At 36.1% G+C, this 24,470-nt stretch overlaps 1 protein-coding gene across 1 annotated transcript; it reads right to left on the bottom strand.

Moving 5' to 3' along the window:
- Positions 1–483: 483 nt before the first annotated feature.
- LOC141830771 (glyoxylate/succinic semialdehyde reductase 1) lies at positions 484–23,664 on the bottom strand. The gene is made up of 8 exons (XM_074718199.1): positions 23,454–23,664; positions 20,299–20,409; positions 20,126–20,227; positions 14,072–14,173; positions 7,904–8,019; positions 1,083–1,161; positions 810–980; positions 484–725 (listed from the first exon to the last, which is right to left on the bottom strand). Exons 1-8 carry the CDS (start codon positions 23,556–23,558, stop codon positions 630–632), a joined length of 882 nt encoding a protein of 293 aa, XP_074574300.1. The 5' UTR covers positions 23,559–23,664; the 3' UTR covers positions 484–629.
- Between the last annotated feature and the right edge of the window lie 806 nt (positions 23,665–24,470).

The raw sequence follows: 24,470 nt of genomic DNA, 5'->3' as shown, positions 1-24,470 counted from the left end.
AAAAAAAAAGCGACTAGGTGATTCAAGATCATCCATCACTGAGTCAAAAAGTCATCGCTCTATTTCACTATCAAGTTTGTGACCAACACTCCTTGGATTAGCTTTCCCTCTTGACAATTCATGGTTTGTAACTCATGGGTATGACAATAGAAGAGAAGACAAATCAAATGTCAAGGTTCTTAAAATGGTGAGACGTCTCCCACTATGATCATGCACGAGGGGCCTCACTTGCCATGCTAGGGGTTAAGGGATGAGTTTGGCCAAACTCGACAAGGCATAAACATTAATCCAAGACAATCTAAGAGATCATTTTAAAATTGTAGGAATGGCTAGCGTGCACTGTAGGATTTCATCAAATAATGGAAACTAATGGTACCTGCTGGCAGGTTTATTTCATCATTTAATTGTAGAGTGTTGCTGCTCATAGAGGATTGAAGGACCACACATCTTGACTGGTTAAGCATGGACATGTGAAACCAAATATTAGTAAAACAACCTTGGATTATGATATCAGAATCAAAACACCAAATGAATCTAAAGAAATATGTGGTTATACAGATGATGAAAAGTTTGTTTTATCAGTCACTTGGAATAATGCAGGTGCAATTTGATAGTTCTGGAACCCGCTTTCATGCACTGCCTGGATCTTGGGCAGTCTTCACTGCTTCATGGACGGCTGAGAAATCATGGTCTCCTAGTCCCATACTTCTGGCCTTCTTAAAAACCTGTAGATTGAAAAATGTCACAATAAGTCGTGATCGTGTGTAAGAGATAGATGATTGCTGTTTAGTTTAGACCAGTGATAGTACCTCATTAGCTGCGGCAGCAACAGGCATTGAGACAGCATTTTCATCACCGAGAGCGAGTGCCAGCCTCATGTCTTTCTGCTGATGCTTCAGGGGAAATGCAGGTGGGTAGGTGCTTTGGATCATTGGAGGGCCCTTAAGCTTGAACATGGGATTCGCAATTGCCCCGAGTTCCTATTAACAAAATTGAGCAAATACCAAAACATTCATTTAACATTATGATAAATTCTATTTTGTGGAAATACTAAGCCTTCCACGAGTTGTAAAATGAAGTACCAATACGTCCAGGAGCGTTTGCTGGCTCAATCCACTACTGTTAGCTAAACACAGTCCTTCAGATAATGCATTCATCATGCTGTTGAGAAAAAAAATGAATGAGTCTATCAGACACTGGGATTCAAAGACCAACTACAACAAATTTATCTTCTGTTAATTAAAACAAGGAGGGTATTTATGCATCACACATATTTTCCAATGTAGTATATCACTAGTCCTAATAAGTCTAAAAGAAGCTTAGAGATCATTGCATGGAATCTCTGACTATAATATGTACTCTAATGTTGCCTGATCACCTATGTAGGATTATATCTTTATTACATCTCGTACGGAACCTAGGAGAACATTTTGTGTATTGAGGTGGATGTTTTTAGTTCAAAATGTTGGTTATGATGCATCACTTTAGATCAAAATGTCTTCATACAAATATAAATGAATCATGAAAATGACCAATCATAGGAAACTTGTACATAATTATGTGCAGATAATTATGATTGAATTTCAATCCAAAATGAACTTCAAAATGTTTTGGAAAATTTGGAAAACACTTTTTGAACTGGATGATAAAAAGTTAGACTTGAAACATTGAAGTTTTTCATTGTTTCTAACTTTGTGCCGATTTTGAAAAATAGAATTTATTTTCATAAAAAACTTTTTCTGTAGTAGATTATGATATAACAAGTATATCCATGAAGGTTCATGAATTTTAGATGTATGAATTTTTTGAATTTCAGCTGAAACAAACTTGAGTTTTGTCATCACCCCCACTTCCATGGATATGGATTCATTTATAAAACACTTAGGTTAGTGTTTCAACTATTTTGTAGGTTAAAAGAGTTATTTGTTGGTGAAATTTAGGGGGAGAACTGTTATGAAGACAATATAGATTTAAGGGGAGTTTTGAGTTCTTTCACCTAGATTTTTAAAGGATGACTTCTTGAGGGGAGGTATTACTCACATTGATCTCTTTTAAGGAGAAAATTTGTAGTTAAGGGAGGAACTTAACTTAGAGGAGTTAGTATCAAGATGAAACAAGATGGATTCTACTACTGAAACATTGAGGGGAGGTCAAGTTCAAGGATGAACTTGTGTCTTGACAGTACCCAATTTTGGCAAGTACACTTAGTCATGGAGAGTCAAGGTGTGTTACTTGATTGTATCTTTGCAAGGGGCAACTCATCTATTCTTTTAGGGTATTTTGATCAAATAACATTAGTATCACTAGAGCTCAAGGTTGAGCATTGGATTAATTTTCAGGGGGGAGAAATGAATGGATTTTCTTTAAAGAAGTAAATTGACTTTAAATCATTATGCTTATGACACCTAGATGGTTAAATTTTTTTGATGTATATCAAAGCGGGAAAGGTAATGGGTTTAAATTAGAAACAGATACCTTTATTATGGTCATTGTATAAAAAATATGTGAGTGGCCGGACATTGAATACTTTTCACTTAATGCTTCCATTTGAAGTGATTAGAAGTATTGTTTGTACATCATTTGCATTTATGATTATTGTATTTATTTTATGAGACCTAATTTAAATCAATTATCAAACATTATAAAAGGAAAGGTTGTTAGTGCAAGCATGTCCTAAGTATGTAACTTGCAAATAGTTTTAATGTTTTGAGCAAACTTTAAGTTAGGAAGATATTGTAATCTCATATGTCGTGTACAAATGTAGGGAAGTTGACATGTCTTGTAGGTGCAATGATGAAAATCCGAGTAGGTTGATGAGGACAAGATACTTGGCAAGTGGAAGACCAAGTAGCTTGACGAGAACCTAACATTTGGCAAAGAAGTGCAGGTGTTGGCAGGAAAGCCCAACAGAGCTAGAAGACAAAGTCCGGGTACGGGTAGTTCTCTTTCTTAGGCAAGGACTTGACCAAGAAATGAGTGTTTCAAGGTCAAAGTCAATAAGACAATTGATTAATCGTCACATTCAATCGACTGATATGTCCAGTGACATCAGACACAACAACGATTATCTTGAGGGCTATATTGATTTCTTTGGTTCGACTGCGAACACCCGGAATCAATTTGCTAAAACCTATTGATTCGAAAGAATATCAGAAAATAAAAAATAAACGACACTTTCGAAAATATTATTAAATCAAAAAAACATCCCCTAAACATCAACTAACTAGACACTTATATAGACCCAAAATTCTAACTTGTAAAGAAAGGAAAGAAATCCTAATAGAAAGGAAAAAATTCTTAATAAACTCACAATCCTAAAAATCCTAAACAGACTCAAAATCCAAAAATGCAACCGACAAAAATAACTCTAAAAAAAAGATAAAATTTCGAATCCTCCTGCATCAGTCGTCCTAAGTTAAAAAAAACTTGTCCTCAAATTTAGAGTAGTATCAGGTGGTAACCCAAAAGGAAGATCCTCTAATATCAACTCGACAATTGTTTGTTGTGGACAAATGCGTGCTAGATATAAACTAACATGTTTGGCTACTGACAAATATGTAGGAAATGTGCCTATTATCTTTGCTGATGTATTAGAATCACAATCTTCAATCTCTTTAGTGATCAAAAAGTCAAGGACTGGAACAATATTTCTGTTATTGCAAACAACTGTATTCCATAGCATCTCTATCTCATCAGGAAATTGATTTGTATACTAGTGGTCTGTTAATTCAAGAGCCTTCTTCACTTCTGAATCCACTTGCATGCTAGTCTAGATAACAACAACCTTCTTCGGATCAATAGTAAGAGTGAATCCATGGTGTGTCAAGAATTCTGCTACTTGTGGGTTCTTAGTATAAACACAGAGCATACGATCATCATATTGAAGCACATGTGTAGTTAGAGGGGACTCCTCGGTAGAAACACATAGATTCCTTAATGCAAGCTGCTCTTCACTACCAAGGCTAGTGTCCACACTGTTCCTTGAAGCTCTAAATTTCATCCTAAAAGCATCTGTATGAAAATTTACACTTGTTCTTTCCTCAGTTGTGACTTCAATACTTGTTGAAAATTCAGATGTACTGATGGTAATTTCTTCATCATTGAGAGAAATTTCATCTGAATCCATTGTTGCCCTGGATGAAGCTGCAATTATGTTTCCTACATTAGGTGGACGAGTGTAACCTTTATTCCTGACTCCACTAGACAATCTGTGGATGTTCAAGATTCCACTTTCATATCCTTGATCTGATAAATTAGCATTCACTGATTCTTCTTCTGTCGATCCTCTCCCTCTATCATTAGAATGAGATTTGTCAAGACTTCAAGTTTGGTGGTTATTACACACAGGAGACCAGATCTCCAATCCTTATCATTAGAACCTCTTTCCACTTTAAGGTTTTTCTCATCATGAAAAACGTCTTGTTGATGCTTGCTTGCATCAAATGCAAAAGTATCATCCATGAGATGTGCTCCATGACTAGGTAGTGCTACTAGGAAACCTTTACTTGAGTTGTTGTTGGTGTCTATGAAATTTCTAGATCGCACATGTCCAAAAAAATTTAGATACTCCATCCCATCTTCACTCTCAGAACTTAGTTCATTGGAGTCATATTTTGGCGAATCATATTTTGGTGGCACATTGCCATCAGAATCTGAGTGAAGTTCATCAACAATATCAAAATGCAATGAAGAAGGAAACATGGTAGGAGCAGTTAACGATTTTGGATCACCAATTCCAACAATATGATCAGGCAAAGTTTGAAATAAGCTTTTGCTGTTATCGCCTATAAGGTGTCCATTTGCATGCACATAGGCATCATCAAGTTTAGCATCATTTTCCATATTATCATCTTCCTCTGATCCATCTTGGTTATCAAAAACATTATGAACAGAAGATTTAGGTGAAGTTGGTCTGATGATATGTCTGCTTCTTTTGTTTGGGACTGCATGCATATATTGCTTATTACCTTCCAGAACAATTTGAAGATGAGCCAACCCTACAGGAATCGGATATCTCTTTTGGTCCTCTCCCACTGAGAACGGTCCATTCGTCAACGACTGCTGCTCCTCCAACGCATCATCTTCCTCCTCCCCATCCGTATAATTATCGACCAATCTCACATCCTGCCTCAACGTATGTAGTCGTTGAGATAGGAATTGAGCACAACCAAAAGGAAGAAAGTGACTCTTCATCTTCTCCCAATCCATGATCTTGCCCTGTCTATCTCGTGAGCATTGCAACTGCTCCCACCATGCTGATGTTCGTCCTTTGAGTTTGATCGCAACCAATTTGACTTTCACACGATCAGGTACTTTCTCACAATAAAAAATTCTCTCCACTTCGTTAAGTCAATCAACAAATCCTTTATTTTGAAACGTACCAGAAAACTCGGGAAGATCAACTGGAAACCCGATATCTCCGTTTCGTTCCTCTCGACCACAGCTTCAGCGATTGTGATAAGGGCTTTGAAAAGTAGAATCAGAATTAAGATAAGAGAATTATGACCTTCAAGATCTCGCGCTGCTAGTCGCTGAGTTAATTTTGCAACTTTTCTCTATAGATCAAGAATCTCATCTTGGGTGCTACGATCACGGTGCGAGGCTTTCTTTACTGGAACCTGCCTCTCACAACCACAACGATCATCCATCGGATCTGATAAGCTATGATACCAACTGACACTAGGCAAAATAGCGATTATCCTATAAGCTATATTAATTCCTTTGGTTCGACTGTGAACGCTGGAATCAATCTGCTAAAACCTATTGATTCGAAAGAATATCAAGAAATAGAAAAATAAACGACACTGTCGAAAATATTATTAAACAAAAAAAACATCCCCTAAACATCAACTAACAAGATGCTTATATAGACCCAAGATTCTAACTTGTAAAGAAAAGAAAGAAATCCTAACAGAAAAGATAAAATTCTTAACAGACTCACAATCCTAAAAATCCTAAACGGACTCAAAATCAAAGAATACAACTGACAAAAATAACTCTAAAAAAAGATAAAATCTCTAGATCCTCCTACATTATCTAGTTGACCAAGGAGTTGATTAAAATCAGAAAACTTACGACAAGCTAATTGACTAATGGTCACATTCAGTCAACTAATATGTCAAATCAACCATGGAGTTGATTGGAGGAAACTTGCAACAAAAAGCTTCTGAGTCAACTGAGCTGATAATTTTAAATTCAAATAAGCTTTTGAGTTAATTGAATTGAACTTCGATAATTTTAAATTTAAATTATTATAATTGAATTGAAGAAATTAATAATTATCACCATAAGTCCATTGATGATGTTCAAAAAATCAACTCATGAAACAATCATCAAAACGTTCGATCACAAATAGATTTGGATCATAACAAGTCTAGTGTCATACTCGATCTTACACAAAGGTGAAATCACCCTAACTACATTAGAGTTGGGATATGATCATAAAATTATACTTTGATTATCAAGCTATCATGCAAATAACTTCTAATATAGTATTCCACAAATGAACAATGAATGATGTCATTCTAATTATCAATTCACTATTTGTGAATAACCATGGACATAAGAGGTCCTAAGATCTAGTAAATCAAAGTCAATTTAAGGTGGAGTGTGAAGGACCTTAATGTAATTATAGGGAATAATTGTGAATAACATATATTCAAGAAAATGTAACATACAATGATAAATAATATATATATGGGTAGAAGGGATTGTCAAGGTAATTAAGCCTAATCTTTCTCTATCTACACTAGAAAAGATCTTATAGATTGCGACCATGACCATCTCCCATGGTAAAAAACTTAAAAATTATAGATGCAGGTTAGGATGGTGGCTAGGTGGTACATAGGCCAAAGTATGAGGTTATGCCTCTTGCCATCTAGAAGCTTATGTAATAGCTCAAAGAGTTGATGTCTGAGTCAAGAATATTCTCATCAGACCTATAAAGCTATATTCAGAAAAGCAAAATCACATGTATATTACATTCTATCTTGCACTCTTGTGAAATCAAAATATATTAAGATTGATTACCATGTTATAGGGAAATGATGTAATCTAAGAAATGATTGCTTCATTTATCTGCACGATCTTTTATTGATTAGTAGACTTTGTTGTTCTAAGTCTGTGAGACGGTTAACTTAATTACATTTGTAACAAACCGAGATTTCTCAATATACTTGAAGGATAGTTAGGAACTAAATTGTAGATAGACAAAGATGTATTTGTATATATACAAGTGACAAGGGTGTAAATGTAAAATCAAAACATGGCGATGATTGTGAAGGTAGAGGTGACTACTTGAGGAAGAAATCCCTAATAATTTTCCACATTTTAATAATGAACTTCTCTCATTTCCCGAGTTCCAAAAGGTTGTCAAGTAAATCCTTAAAAAAGATGACAAACTATTCTTTGTAGGCATTTCATGCATTCAGTGAAGTTGATATAGCAACATTGATGGTAGGTGTTGTTTCATACATGTAATGCCTCAGCATGTTATTATGCAGCAACTCCAACTTTAATGCTTGCGGAGCATGTTTCACCAGTGCCATGGAAGAAATTTATCAATGAGAATTTAGAGAATTCAGAAAATAACTACTTGAAAGAGTTGCGACTCCTCATTGGGGGTTGGGTGCTCTGTTTTTTAGGTTCCTTGTTGAACTAGATGGTCACAGCAAACAAACAAGGGGTACAAGATTTAAAACTATAAATCGCAGAAACAGAAAACCTTCCACAAAGGCTTTGTACATCAAGTAATGAAGTTGCAAAATTTTTATTTATGTTTTTTTTTTGCCTAAGTTGTAAATAATACTTGAAACAGGTCAGGAACAATCTCAGGCAGTCATTCTAAAACTTTAATGAAGCATCTTTTAAAGGATGTATGCCTAGAAATTGTATAAGAAAGTACCTGCCCATAATCATATTCACAACAAGTTTCATTTTTGCTCCATTTCCTACATCCCCTAGGAAGAACGATCTTTTCCCTAGTACATCAAAGGCAGGTACAACTTCATCATACAATGCCTGCATTGAGATCCAATACAACAAAGTCATGATTATGATCTACTTTCTAAACCCATATGATCATGACCAGAGAAATTTTCTGGCGTATTCATAAGTGTGAAAAGATGTAACTCATCCTAGTTGTATATACATGAGAAGAATTACTAAATCTACACAATTTATTGATTACATGCATGGTTCAAGTGTCAATTGGTATTTGATCGGCCCAACCAAAACATATCATACCGATCAATATTGTCATCACAGCTAAATGTCATTATATTTCCTGTGCTGACACAGTTTTGGTGATTTCGATCAGAATAGGGACTGTATTTGGCCAGTATCATACTGAATCAAATGAGACAAGAATATTCTCCACTTCTGACTCAATTTTTAATTCCATTCGTCAATCATGGGGAAAATATGAACCACTACAAAAATTGGAGAGAGGAAGAGGGGAAGCATCAATAGAGTACCAATAGCAACAAAGAAGCGTGATATTAGAGTCAAAGAAACCAAGATGCATCCATATGCTATAATTGTACTTGTTCTAGTTCTAGATCCAATGAGAATCCAAGTCCAATCCCCAATGGTTGAAGATATATCTATGTACACATGGAGAAGTCAATTTCAGTTGCAAATGCCCTTAGAGAGTTATTTAATCTGTAGATTTCACTAAGCAGATACAAGAATCAATGTGCTTATCTAATGCACGACAAAAGTTTGGTATTAGTAAACTACAATCTAATGAGGATAAAGATGGCAAGGAGGATATAGATGGCGAGTTCAGGATAAGAATCAGAAATTGATTTAAAATTACTAATGACTTACCATATTTGGCCTACAATCTCAACCATATTTGTTATTATCATATTTATCATAGCATTTTCCATTTATTACTTTGACAATATGTATAAATAGACTTGTTAGCTTACAAGAATTATGAATGAAGCAATTGTCTTCTCTTTACTTTTCTCTTTATTCTTTCTTTCTATCTCTATTTATTTCAATATGTTATCAGAGCAATGATCCTCCTCTTCTTCTTTTCTTCCAACTACTATCAACCCACGGATGAACAAGTTGGGCTTCGACAAATTCATCTCTACCATGTTTGATGACTCCATCAAGCTCTTCCTCGTCGGCGTGATGCAAAGGTCGGGACAGAAGGTCATCGTGATCGGAGTGGCCGGCGATGTCCTCACCTTTGGCGTCAGCTTTGCCACCGGCCTCGCCCTACAGAGCCTCTTCTTGCAAGTATGAAACGAATATCGTGTGCCTGCTCTTCCTTAACTCTGTCACTAGCCTGCCCCATCCTCGCCCAAATCCTCGCCAAGACCAAACTGTTCAACTCAGAGATCGGTCGCACATTCATCTCCGCCAACATGGCCAACAACGCCATCATGTGGACCCTCTTCACCCTCATGCTTGATTCGACCCCTATCATCGCTCTGGACACCCTCTCCGAGTTCACCTTCGTGACCTACTTCATTTGCGTCCGGTTGGTGATTCGTCGACTACTGTAGAGGATCCCCGATAGACAATTGATCAGTGACTTCCACGTCTGCCTCCTCAGCTTCATGATGCTCACCAAGGTGCTGACGAAATCCATAGGCATCTACTCCATCATCGGAGCGTCGTTATGATGGTGGCACTGAGCGAGAAGATGCATGACATCGTCTACGACATCATGATGCCGCTCTACTGCGTCATTAGTGGGTTGAAGATGGATTTGACACCCATCGACGGAAACAGTGGACATGTGGTTGCCGTTATGATTCCAGTCTTTGTTATCGGCATCGTCACTAAGATCGTAGGCATCTTCATAGTCTCCGTCTTCCGTGTCAATGGCGATTTCAATGGTCATGACGGTGGTGACGACGCTGGTGGCATCGTATCTACAACCCCCATTGAGGTGCATTGTTGGCTACAAGCAGCAGACCGTTGTGCTAGAGCCCATCTATCCCTACCTCAAGATCATGAACGAGAATGCTCTCGCCAACTCGTCATGCTCGATGGGGATCTTGATCGACCACGGCCTCAGTAGAAAGAGCCTCCAAGCTTGTGAAGACCACCACCTCTTCCGTCGCATTGCTCTGCTCACTTCGTGGAACAGACGACAAGGAGGCGCTTGCCTATTGTTGGCGCACCATCGAGAAGGTGTGGAGGTTGTGGCTGCCGATCAACAACAATCTCTTCCTTCATCCTTTATTCTTATTCTCCTCTCATTTTCTTCTACCACTGAGAGTTATACTCCTTTCTTATCTTAAAAAAATGGGGTGGCCATGTGGCCGATTGATAACTGTCATTTTGAAATGGGATTTTGGTTTTATTTTTATATTTTTAATCTACTCATGTGGTTTAAACTGTATTTATTACATGTTCTATGAGTGGATTCTTTGTTCTGGGCTTTGATGAAATTTCTTTATAATTATGGAATTATTTTCTAATATTTAGAACTGATTTTGTAGGAACTTAAGGTGACCACAAACCCAAGTCACTTCGAACCGATTGAGTTCAATGCTAAGGTTGGAGGAGGAGGTTAATCGGGACCATCCATTCAAATCTTTGGAAAATCTAGACTGTCCATCAAGATTTGATCCATCCAGGTCAAAGAGAGAGTGGATCATCAACCTTAATCTAAATCTGAGCCTTTGGATCGGATCTAGGTTGACTTCCTTTGTTGGATCAGAGTTGGATTGAAGGCTGGGATTCAAAAGAGAATGCTATAGTGAGAGAAAGGGGATCACGATTTCGCAGGCAGAGGAGAAGACGATCAGCGATTTAGGAGCCGAGATATGTTTCCGACCACCGGCGATCTTCCATTGGATTCCACCCACTAACAATTGCATCCACTCGAAGAGAAGGGGTTCTTCCTTCATCTCTAGTGATTTCCACAACAGCGACGCCCCTGCCTACGCCATCTACTTCACTGCCAGTCTTCTCATCCTCCGTTCAGATCCACCGAGTGCTTGGGGATTCCCAACTGTCCAGAACCCTAATTCCATCTTCTAACTCAGATCAGCACCAATTCCAGCTCTGCAACATCATCGGCTTCAATCGACCTCCAATTAAAAGATTAGCAACTATACCGATAATCTCCAACAATTCTGAACTGGCACGAGCTCAAGGGAACCCTAGCTGGCTTTGTTAGCATGAACAATTCCCTTAATTGCTCCATTGTTAGAGAGTAGAATCTTTGATAGTGATCGGTATAGCAGATGAACTATTGCATTCTTGTGCACGCTACTATTGGATTGGCATTTGTTTTAGTCAATTAGTTTATAATTAGTTGCTATATTGTTTTTGGTGTTTGATTCGTGTTAAACAGTAGATTAGACTAGGTGAGGTGGTTTGTTTCAAACTTGCATGAGTTGGATTATATTCACAGTTTAGGGTACTTGATGTCCTATTCGATGAATGTTAGCTAGCTTTTGTTCCTTGCTTAGTTGGATAATCACTACAAAACCCCAAAAAATAGAAAAACCCTAATTCGAGATTAACCTTCATCATTGTAGTCCTTGTGAAACGATGTAGGTCATCCTCTGTACTACATTTGTATAAAGGGGTTTAGGAATTATTTGATAACGTATTGCGACGATACGACTCACCAAACACAGGCTAGGATTTCCAGAACGCTCCATAAGTGACTAGTGGCACGTCCCACGACCGTGGGGAACCCCTTCAATCCGCCAAGTTTCTCTTCTCCTCTTCAATAAAGCAGTGACAAGGGTTGTCTTCAATCTCAACACTCCACGAGGATTAGAAGCAAATCCTCTCCTTGCCTCCTTCTTCATCAGTATCAGAAAGCACTACAACTTTGGTGCCACCGGTGAGTACCTCACCAAACGCACGCCGCTAGCGGATGCTGTCTGAGATCATCATTTTTCGAGGTAGGCTAGTTCGTCCAGGACGAGAAGTCCTTGCAAGGCGACTAGCCCTCGTTATGATCGTTGTCCGACCTATCATCATCCTCTGCTTCTTCTCCCACCGCCATCCTAGATGATGTCGGAGAGGTATCTTCCTATGGTGTGCCACAACTTTGCCTCACTGGCCACTCTCACTTTATCCATAACATTGTCCTCTCTTTTGATGGTCAGTTCGCCTTATCCGGCTCATGTGAGGCTGACATCGCCTCTAGGATCTCGACACCAAACTTACCAATCAAGGATGAATCTCCGTCGCCTTCTCCATCGACAATCGCCAAATCGTGTCGGCCTAAAGCGACTGCTGCTAGATGGGGGATTACTGCTTTACTAGAGTTTTCTACTTCCCTAGATACCGCCGCTCGTCATCAAGATCCTCATCTAGATCTCTCGCCTCCTTGTTTACAATGTGAAGGTCAAGGTGTTTGCTGCTCACCAACGCTCCTACCGAGAATAGATGCGGAGGTCAAGGCGTCTGTCGCTCGTCATGGAAATCCTTTTCTAGATCTTCCAGCAATTCACCGACATCAATGACATCATGTTGTATGTGTCGATACTCTTCTAGACCATGGAGTTCCATGACGCCTCCTTGACTATCCGCCATCATCATCGGGATCGTCGATGTCTTTTCCACCGTCATACGCATTTGGTCGACGAAGCACCCCAGTTGCAATTGGGCACTAGTCGGTGCTACACATTTGACTTCTCCAACACTTCCAGCTTGGCTTTCACCACCTTTGGTATCTGCGTCTATCCGCATGTGTACCTTCATGGCCTTTCCGTGTTTGCGTCTATCCACGAATGCACTTTCTTCATTGCCTTCTGGTGTCCACGTCTATCCGCGCACGCATCTCCTTCATGGCTTTTCACGTTGTGCACCGTCTTGTTCTCCTCATTGGCCTCCCCCTCCACCTTCGAAAGAGGGGAATCAAGATTATTGAAGAAAGGCCTTGGGATCTAGATTGCGGCTTTGGGCCATTTTCGGCTCACTTCCTTTCGTCTACGCCTTCTTAAATCTCACCTCCCGCATCCGCAGCAATTGTCACCAGAGAACACACAACAAACTTTTTCCGAGTTTTGCTCAGCACATAGCAGCAGATTTTCTTGTTTTCCTTCTCTACTGCTCTTTCTTCCAACAACATATCGGGTTCCAGCCTTCAAACAACAGCTTCTTATCTCTTTTGTTGTTCTCTTCCATCAAAGGTAAAGTCTAGAACCATGTCAGATCTGTCATATCGTTGGTCATACTGGTAGTCATTATTCTAGAAGATTTAATTGACTATCTAGTCGGAGAAGATGCTTTCAATATATTGGCAATAAAACTCAACGTTCAACATTAGCCCGTTGAGTTTGTCAGGGGTAATGAGGATAAAGATGGCAGTCCAAATAAGAATCAAAAATTGATTTAAGATTACTAATGACTTACCATATTTAGACTACAATCTCAACCATATTTATCCTTTTTCGATATTTGTTATTACTATATTTATCATAGAATTTTCCATATATTACTTTAACAATTTGTATAAATAGGCTTGTTAGCCTACAACAATTATCAATGAAGCAATTGTCTTCTTTTTACTTTTCTCTTTATTCTTACTGTCTATCTCTTTCTATTTCAACACAATCATTAGACAAGATTTTATTATATTTTACAACTTATTGCTCTAAAATTTTGATTAAATTGATTTCCTGATTACTGCAAGCTTATATTTGATGGTTCTAAGTGGAAGACTGTTATAGGATTAAAATTCATTTGTTGGCATGCTTCAAAACATTGGGTTTCAGCACAACAAAAAACAAAAACCATTTTGCTGAAAAGATACTTTAAACATTAAACATTGATTCACACAGCAATTTTCTTAAAGTGACAACATCAGATAAATGGAAGAGAATCTAGATCATTAAAAGGTATAGGATACTGAAGGTAAGAAAATCATCATATATTTCAGAATATTAGTTTTTTCTCTCAGTCTACATGTTCTAGCATGAAAACTTATAAGTTAGCGAAATGTGGAAGTATTTAAATGTTGCTTACGTTACCCAATCAAATCAACATAAGGGACTGTTCAATAGCCTGTTATGTTTTCAGTAACAGACATATATCCATGAGCAACTAAACTACTGGGATTTGGTAGTCGCTATATTACCTTCTCACCAGCTGCTAGAATTATTAGCTGACCATCTTCAGCAGGCTTTTTGCTGCCAGATACTGGAGCTTCAAGAAAACAGCCACCCTTCTCTGTAATTGCCTGACAAAGAAAACAAGTAAATTTCAAGTTGATAGACTAGCATTCAGATGCAAAAATCTACTCAGTTCAGTAATAAACAAAATCATCAGGAACAAAGAATTTAAAAGTAATGACCAATTGCATCTTAGTGGTCATTCATTGAGTTTAGTGTAACATCAAATGATCAATCTGATGGAAAACAGGTTGCAAATGAAACAATAGGATTAAAGTTATTGATAGTATGTTAGCTCTCAAGGATTTAGCTAGCTAGTTAAAGAAACAGCAGGGACACCACTTGCACACCAATTTTAAAAAGAGAAATTGGCTACAAGCATTCCAAATCTGGGAACACTTAGGTATGAACTCCCTAAGTTTGGCTGGCCATTTAGGTTTTCAATTGCTGGACAGGGGTTTCTCCACCCTTGTGGGTTCCTTGCAGTCGAAGTTCCATAGGCATTCATTCTTCCTGATCTGTTGTATTCAGAGATCTTTCCTCGGCTTCCTCAACCTCAGTGACAAACTAAAGCATTACAAGCTTTGCTGGAGGTTTTTGATGTTGGTCACATTGATCCAATGTCTTGATTGATATCCTCAATGGAGAACAAGAACACAAACCAGGTACCTTTTACTACATGTTCCTCTAGATCTCTGAGCGTCATGATGTTTACTTGAGACTTATGTTGTAATGTGATTTTTAATCCTAGTTATTGTGACAAGGATTCGTGGAAGATGATTGAACTTACTAAAGAATGGGATAGGCTTTACTATCTTGAAGCATTGGTAATGTCAACCATTACCAAAGTAAGACAAGTTACCTTCTTCTTTAGTTTAGAATTTTATTCATCAAATAATAATAAATTTTGGCTTCACCACAATCGACTTGACATTCATCATTTAGAACCATTAAAATTTTGTTTCCATCCTTATTCCAAAGTATAGATTTTGAGAGATTCCATTGTGAAGTGTGTAACCTTGCTAAATACAAATGTGTCTTTTATATTTAGTAATAAAAGCTCTTTTCCTTTTTATCTCATTAAGTATAGATGTTGGGGTCCTTGTGCTATTAATGTTTCTAGATGTTGGGGTCCTTGTACTACTAAAGTTTCGGGCAAAATGGTTTTTGTCATTCATTGATGATTGTACTTGCGCTGAATTTTTTTAGTTAGACATAAATAATGCCCTCCCAATTTTTTGTTCCATGATTAAAAACCAATTTAGGATTAATATTAAAAGGTTTAGAAAAGATAATGCTAGGGATTATTTCAATTAAATCTTCAACTCTTTATTTTGAAAACATAAAGGATAATACATGAGTCATCTTGTGTCAATACACTACTAGAAAACAAAATCGTAGAAAGGAAAAATAGTCCTCCTACAGTCAATCCAAGCCCTTCAGGAAAAATATGCCAAAATCTTTTTGGAATGCAATTCTTACAGTTTTTCATCTGATGAATCATTTGTCTTACAAAATCTTGGAGTTCAAGAGTCCAATGGAAACACTCTCAACATTTTATCTAGGGGTGTCAAAAATGAACCCGACCTACCAACTTGACTTGAGTCGACCCAATAAATATCAAGTTAGGGTTGGGGGTTTTAGAGTTCAAATCCAGTTGGACCCAAAATTAACCCGGAAAAGTTTTTCGAGTTCGGGTTGACTCAAATTAGGGTTTTAGGGTATAATTGAGACAATTAAACTCTTAAATTTAAATATTTAAACCCATGAAATATAATTATCATATAATTTAGATGAGGTTTGTTATTATGTGTTTAAATTAAAATATTATTATGTGTTTTGAATTTTTATTTAATTATTTTGTTAAATCAGATCGGGTTGGTCGGATTATCCGAGTTCAGGTTTATAATTTTCAGATTGATTTCGGATTCCAATCGGGTTCGGGTTGGAAATTTTTTATAATATTGTTGCTTCAACCCGACCCAAACCCACTCGACCCACCCGAATTGATATCCCTCATTTTATCCAAACAAATACACTACAAATAATATTGTGATATTTGAGTGTGTGTCATTTGTTTATGTGTATAATCAAAATTGAGGGAAGCCAGACCCAAGGGTGTTAAAATGTCTAATTGTAGGTTGTTCCTCAAATCGAAAAGGGTACAAGTGTTATCATCCTTCATCAAAGAAAGTCTATGTATTGGTAGATGTTACTTTCAATGAGCAAAAGTCTTACTTCATCACACCTTATCCTTAAGAAGAGAATTCCATACTCGAAGATAAGGACAAGGATTTCTTGCTCGACCTATCATTACCTCTAATGATTATCTGAGTTCATGTCAAATCCTACCTCTGAACTTAAGCCTGTGTTTAAATCTGTGCATGAAAATCCCAACTTTGTATTGGACGTATAAGACTTGACAAGGCACACTGAAGGAAGAAGATAGTTATCCCTAAAGTAATGCAAATCCAAGAATCCAACCAAGATCTTGAGAATGAAATAACAATTTCTAATTCTTCATTACAAGTTAAACTTGAATCTCATGTAGGTGATGAGCACTTAAATATTACCATTGTTGTTAGGAAACCATTTATATTAGGAAAGGAACTAGAGAATGCACAAACAACCTTTATATCCTCTTGCAAATTTCCTATAATTTTCACTTTTTTTATCGTCACATAAAGTCTTCTTAGTTAACCTAAAGACCATTGTCATCGCTACCACCTTATCCAAGGTATTATCCAATGAGAAGTGGAGACACTAGAGAAGAACAAAACATGGAAATTGATGCAGTTGCTAGAAGGAAAAAAAATTTTGAAGGATATATGGGTCTATATAGTGAATATAAAGCGAGTGGATCAACAGAGAGATATAAGGCAAAGTTGGGAGCCAAAGGCTATGAGATTGTTAGAATGATTGTGTGGAGACTTTTGCTCCAGTTGTAAAAATGAATATTGTTAGAATTTTAGTATCATTATCAGCCAATTATAGTTGAGAGATGCAATAGTTTGATGTAAAAAATGCATTTTTACACAGAAAACTAAGGAAGAAATTTATATGGAGGTCCCACAATGATATAAAGATAGTTTGGATGTATGATCGAGATGTGCATCATTGTGGCAAGGAGAACATATACACTTTCACTCTCAACAACAAGAAGGTATTATTGAAACCTATGCAGACTACTGAAATAAAGAGATATGAGCAAAGAAAAGGCAAAGAATTCTGCTAATAGTGAAAATTCTCTTCATATTCTGACCAAGAAAATTTTTCAGCAAGAAAGCAAAGAAAATTCTGATATATATGCTCTTATAATCAAAGAAGTACCTACTACCAAAGCTTCCTCAGTTCCTCCAAAAATCACTATGTTATTGAATGACTTTTCTGATGTGGCTCTAGAAGAATTACCCTGTGAGCTTCCACCAATGCGTAAAATTCAACATGCTATTGATTTTGTGTCAGGTTCACAACTACCCCTACTAGCCTATCAAATGAATCCAAGTGGTTTTACAGAATTGAAAAGACAAGTGGATGAACTATTGTCCAAGGTTTTCATCTGGGAAAGTCTAAGCCCATGTGTTGTCCTTGCATTGTTGACAATCAAGAAAGATAGTAGCTAGCGCATGCGCATCGACAATCATGCGATCAATAAAATCACCCTCAAATATCAATTTCCAATTCCTCACCTTGATGATATGTTGGATATGTTGGTTGGTTCTTGCATTTTTCAAAATTTGATTTGAAAAGTGGGTATCATCAAATACAGTTAAGGCCTAGAGATGAATGGAAGACAACTTTCAAGATTGAAGATGGCCCCTATGGATGGCTTGTCATGCCTTTTGGTCTTTTCAACGCTCTTAGCACATTTATGCGCTTTATGAATCAGGTAGTACAACAATTTATCATAACATTTCTTATTATTTACTTTGATATCTCAATTTACAACAAAAGTAAAGAAGATCATCTTACCCACTTGCAATAAGTTATGAGAGTTCTTCGCAAAGAGAAGTTCTATATAAATTTAAAGAAATGCTCCTTTATGACTTCATCTGTGGTATACTTGGGTTTTGTGGTGTCATTGAGTGGGTAAGAGGCGGATCTTGACAAGATAAAAGTCATCCAAAATGGTTATTGCCTAGGACACTACAAGAAGTCAGAAGTTTTCATGGCCTAGCAACATTTTATAGGCAATCCATCAAAAATTTCAGCACTATATGGCCCCTATAACTGATTGTATGAAGAAAGGCCAGTTTACTTGGACCAACACAACTTCACAAGCTTTATAAGTAAGAAAAGGATTCGTTGAAACACCAATTCTTCGACTACCAGAATCGGAGGCATATTAAGTCAAGAAGGGAATCCTATTACATATTTTAGTGAGAAGTTGAATGAGGCAAACCAATGATATTCCACTTGTGATAAAGAATTTTATGCGGTAGTTCAAACTTTGTATTATTAGTGACACTACCTCCTTCCACAAGAGTTTGTTCTATATTCTGATTACCAAGCTCTTCAATATATCAACTTTCAGCAAAAACTAAGTAATCGGCATGGGAAATAGGTCTCTTTCTTCTATGAACTACTCAAGAAAGACTGCCCCTTTCTACAAAGATTTCAACAATATATCTGCTGCTTTGATTGTTGGATAACATGGAGATTTCCTAGATTTCACTGCATAATGATTATCTCTTTAGATTTTATTAATCGAATACTTCTCTTCGTGAACAAGTGATATGGGAGTTACATGCTAGAGAAGCAGCAGGTCATTTTGAAAGTGATAAAACTATTGCAATGGTTGAAGACCGTTTCGATTGGCCTAGCTTTAAGAAGGATGTGACCAAGATTGTCTCTCAATGTCACACATGCCAATTATTCGTGACACACAAGCCATGGCAAGATCTAAGCATGGATTTTATGCTTGGTTTGCCTAAAACCATTAGAGGACATGAATCTACATTTGTGGTGGTGGAACAGTTTTCAAAAATGTCTCACTTCATTCCATACTCAAAACTTTAGATGTTCACATTGCTAAACTTTTCTTCAAGGAAGTTGTTCGTCTTCATGGGTTGCCATTAACAATTGTTTTTGACCAAAATGTAAAGTTCACAAGCTACTTCTAGCAAACTTTATGGAAATTGATAAATACAATGCTTACTTATGTCTTTCATTTGTATTTTGTTTTCTGTTGCATTGAATTGTAGACTTGAGAAATCAACTGGAAGCGATTGGCTATTCCCTTGCTAGCCTCAATGATGATTCAACATGCATCTCACTCACATTTAACAACATTGGATATATTTCGTTTTCATATTGATCTATCCTCTGTATTTTATAGACTTGAATTTCCGTTGGATTTATTCCTCATAGTAAAGTCCCAAAATCCTTGAATTGTATTGTAATGTTCAATATTAGTTCTATTGTCATACAAAATTCAAGGACAAATGTGATTGGCATGACACATGAGTCTCATAATTACACTACTAAAAAGTGCTTTTTATCGTCTTTTTCTCTTTGGTGGCCTTATTACTACTTTAAATTCACATTCATCTTAGTCATCCTAATCTTTACATTTTAAAATATATGATAATGTAGTTTGGCTAATCTCAAGACTCTTTAGCATGAATCATGTTATTTAGAAAACATATAGGTTTTTATTCCCTAATAGTGGTCTATAAGGGAGCATCAACACCTTCTTTTAGTTCATTCTTAGCTAGGGTTCAGTTGGGTGTTGTCTCAATGTTTTGTTTACCATTAATATAAAAGTTCCTCTTATAATTTTTCATGAGATTTTTCTTCTGTGTGTGATAGTTATCCTCGTACTTCATCAATTTCATCCTAATTGCTTGTGAGTTTGGAGTTCAATTATGGTGTTGCATCACAAGGTCACCAATTGCCTGTTAAAAGGGACTAAAATAACTACTGTAAATTAACAAAGCAAACTAATCCAAAGCGCACAATCAAGAGAACAGAAAGAGGAAACTACAAATAACTAAAACAAGAAAGTTAACAGTATAAACCTCACTGATCTTTGATGAAGTATCTGCATCAACTGTAGACATATCTATGTATCCTTTTCCTGTGGAGATTTGCTCAAGCACCCCATCTTTGTCAAAAACAACCTGAATATAAAGCAATTGGTAATAACAAAACTTAGAGATGGTACACAAAGTTAATTTAGTTACTCACTAACCGAGAGAGCTGCACTAGGATCAGATAGCATGGCAAATGTGTACTTGCACTTGTTAACAACAAGTGCAGGAGTCTTCCCAATAGAAGCACCTTTTGCCACTAGCTCCTCACACTGCAGTTGTTAGCAAAGTGAAAAGTTAGACAAATCTCAAGGAGGTATTATAGGTTCACATAGTCAAGCCAACTAAAAGTTGAATTAATCTTGTTGGTAATATCAAAAGGAGAAATAAGCTAACGCTAAGGTTTAAAATCTTGACCCACGTCAAGGTTTCGTTCCCAGACTGAACCAGACGGTTTCAGTATCGTATTGTGTCGTGTCATGCCGATATAGTTTCGATATTTTTTAAAAATTTTAAATATAATTGTATATTAATTTTATTAATATTTGATTATTAAATATGCTTTATATGTTGAAATGTTGAATTTATATTTCAATATTTTCTCATAAGATAATGTCTATTAAATTATTATAAAATTTATTTTTAAAAAATAAATAATTTTTAAAATTAAAAATTAAATTTAAAATTATAAAATCATTTGAAAGGTTAAAAATAATTATAAAATTATTTGAAAATCTTAAATTATTTTTTTGAATGTATTTGTAAATTTTTAATTTAAAAAATTTTATTTGAAATGTTTAAGAATTATATTTTCTTTAAAATTTTAGATTGTTTAAATTTATATTTAATTTTAAAATTTTAAATTATTTTATAAAATATTTATTAAAATTTAAAATTATTTAAAAATTTTGAAATAATTTTTAATATTTTATAACTATTAATAATAGTTTATTTATAAAAAATATATATTTAAAAAATAAAAAATTAACTATACAAAAAAATAAAAAAAATCACGGCTGCAATGACCCGTGGAAGTTGTCGCGACACCGTGGCCCTTGCAAAGGATTTTAGGAATATACAAAATTTTATTAAATTTTTTAATTTTTATTAATTTTTTTTTAATTTTAAATCAATTTTTATATATTTTAATAGGATAATTTAATTAAAATTTTAGGAAATATGTTTGATTATTTATTTAAGTTAGGGGTTGATTGGATTCATTAAAAAATAATAACATAATTAAGAGATAAATAAATAAAAAATTATTATATATTCTTAAAATTAAAATAAATAAAATATATAATTAATTAGATATTTTTATTAGGGTTTAATTAAGCCTCTTTGAATTATCCCTATCTTAGTTAAGAGTTGATTAAGTTAATCAACCAAAATTCAATTTTAATTAAAAAACCCCTGTTTTACCAACACAACACGACCTTGGCACGACCACGGGGTCAAGCGACCCTAGTGTCAGGTCATGTCGATGTCGGGCGGTGGGTGAAATGAAATGTTTCGCCCGTTTTGACCAGCTCAATATGATATTTCAATTCCTAGCTAATACAAAAAATCAACTATAGACAATTTTTAGTTTTAAAATAATGAAATAGTTAATTGAAAAGGATTAAACTAAAAAGAACTGCAATTGTCACATCCTCAAATCAAAAGCTACATGAGAATGGTTTTATGAGGGTGTTCACAAATAAATGTGATTTCTAACTTGTATTTTCTCATATAAATGTGTCCTAGATTGATGTAACTATACACTGAACTACAAACTCAAGTTTACCAATACAAACAAAGGTATTAGAAAGTGGTTTCAAGTGACTGACAATCAGCCCCCCATAGTGCATATGCAGTATGCAGGACTATATATGAGAGAATAGGTGGTCAAGTAAAATATATATAACTCATACAATGTAAACATATATATAACTATGAAGAATAGGTCATATCTAGTAGTCACATGCATATAATTCATATCTATTTATCGCTTGCAAAATAAAATTTTCATATAATACTTGCAAGTTAGTATGTCACAATCACCACATAAATCTTCTTTATTGTCATTAAATTCTTCATTATAAAATTAACCAAAATAGTTTTCCTTTTTCACGCATAGACAGCCTGCCTAACCCATATAGGCTATTGTTAGGCTCGTTTCAGCACTTTAACCATGTAAAGAGACTACATAGCTTATATGTGATCTTGTCAATTGTCTAAAATGCCTAGGCTGTTAAACCACTTAAACAAACCACCTAGCCCGCATTGCTTTCTCAATACAGTGGCGTAGGCTGCATTTTAAAACAATAAAAAAGATTATCAGGATGCAATTCTTGTTGCTACAATTGTTAGCACTGATTATTAACAATCACCAACACATAGTGAAAGAAAGAAACAAGAAGAACTAGTAGAATATGAAGGTGTAAGATCAAGAAGAAATTAGATCAAAGATTGAACGGATTATCAAGCTTGTACATGTTCATTGTCACACAAAGAACAGTTATTGATATTGATATGCTTTAAAATCTTATTCGCAGCCTTTCTGCTCCTATGTCAGCATCAACAGCCTTAGTTAACATGGGGGTTCAACGGTGACTAGATAACTGTTCGACGCTGACCATATTATCTTTTCCAATTTTTTATTTCAAGACGCTCTCCTTCTTCTTAATCCTTCTTCTTTCTCTCTCTCTCTCTCTTTTTGTTGTTGTTGTCTCTTCTTTGTCCCATCCATCTTTCTCCCCCTCTTCCTAAAAGATGTCAATCGCCAAAACCATAATGATTTTGTCTCAACTAGCTACGGGGCCCAACACCAGAATTTAAAGTAGACATACTTAACAAATCTCGAATATGTCGAGTTGCAACAAGATTCATTGGCATCATCTAGAAGTTCAGGGTTGGGAATCGTCAGAAAGGTTTCACCTCGTCATTAAGGTCGGATCAGTCGAGCATGAATTCAGACTGAAACTAGTGGAGTCGGCAAGTCAGGAAAGCCTCTGAAGGCCTTGCCCCGGCACCCTTGCAAGGGTGCGCCGTCCATTGGACTCCAGAGTGCTCGCCTTTTAAAATCTCCATCTCATATAAAATCCCTCTTCAAGGACAGACAATAATTAACAACCCTAACTGCTATTCATAAATCCTTCATCAGAAGATTGAACAACTGCCATTTCCCTTTCAACAAGCAATCTCACGAAAAAACAACCACAGAAGCAAAATGGGAAGTGAAAAAAAAAAAGAAAGGCAAAGTTCTACAGATAGAAGGATGATCGGGGAACTAGAAAGGGAAGGTAGGATGAAGAAGAAGAAGAGTGAAATCGACCTTGGAGAGGGTCCGATTCCAGACGGTGACACTGTATCCGTGACGGAGGAGGTTGACAGCCATGGCTTTGCCCATGATTCCTAGACCCAGGAATCCCACCTCCATTCTTGACTCTATCGTCTTCCTCGCTGCTCTGCTTCGGATCTCGAGTTCTGCCCCCAATCAACCGGATCCACTGAAACTCACGCCGGCCGCTTTGTTTCTTCGTGGTTAGCGGATAGCAGTAGGATGTGATAAAAAAAATGAAAAGTCTATTTATGGAATCGATTCGTCATTGCGATAGCGGCCATTGGATGATTGACAGATGGCCGAGGGACCACCGTGGCGGATAAAAATAGTGGCCATTGGATGATTGACAGTTGGCCAAGGGCACCACCGTGGCGAAGGTGACGAGGCGTGGGCCAGCTGCAGGACTACACTTGGTGCATAGAAATAGGCAGAGGCCGGCAGAGTAAGCGGTATCGAACTTAGCAACCAACCAACCATATACGACAAAGGCTGTATACATTTTATTGTCGGAATGATGGTTTATTACATAAAAAATCAGCATGAAAGACATAAACAGAGAAGTGGAATCCACCCAAAGTGGGACCCAGCCCTTTTATATCTTAGATGCTAATATTTCATGTTAATTTTTCATGGAATAAATCATTACCGTTTATTATGGCTGTAACATGACACCCAAAATTTAATGTAATTTTTTAATATCAGATATCTTAAAATAAAATTACTGATGTAATATTTCAACATTATTAGTTATTCAAATATTATATATATATATACTATATGAATTTTAAATTTTAATTTTTTTAAAAATATTATTATTTATCATCATGCCATACCTTGGAGAGCTTGGTACTTTTCTCTTTAAATGTGAGTAAACTAAAACTTAATTTTTGATAGAAAATAATATCAGAATTTTCATAAATCAAAGTAATTAAAAATATCTAAGTCATAAAAGCATCTATAATCACATATTCTCACTTACATTATATATCTTCAATGTTCTTTCTTCGT

Source organism: Curcuma longa, chromosome 6, assembly GCF_044706935.1.
Source record: "Curcuma longa cultivar G26 ecotype Majalengka, Jawa Barat chromosome 6, ITB_CL_G26_1.1, whole genome shotgun sequence".
In the NCBI taxonomy this organism is placed as follows: domain Eukaryota; kingdom Viridiplantae; phylum Streptophyta; class Magnoliopsida; order Zingiberales; family Zingiberaceae; genus Curcuma; species Curcuma longa.
The sequence above is the reverse complement of the archived record's forward strand: the minus strand, read 5'-3'. Positions and strand labels throughout refer to the sequence as shown.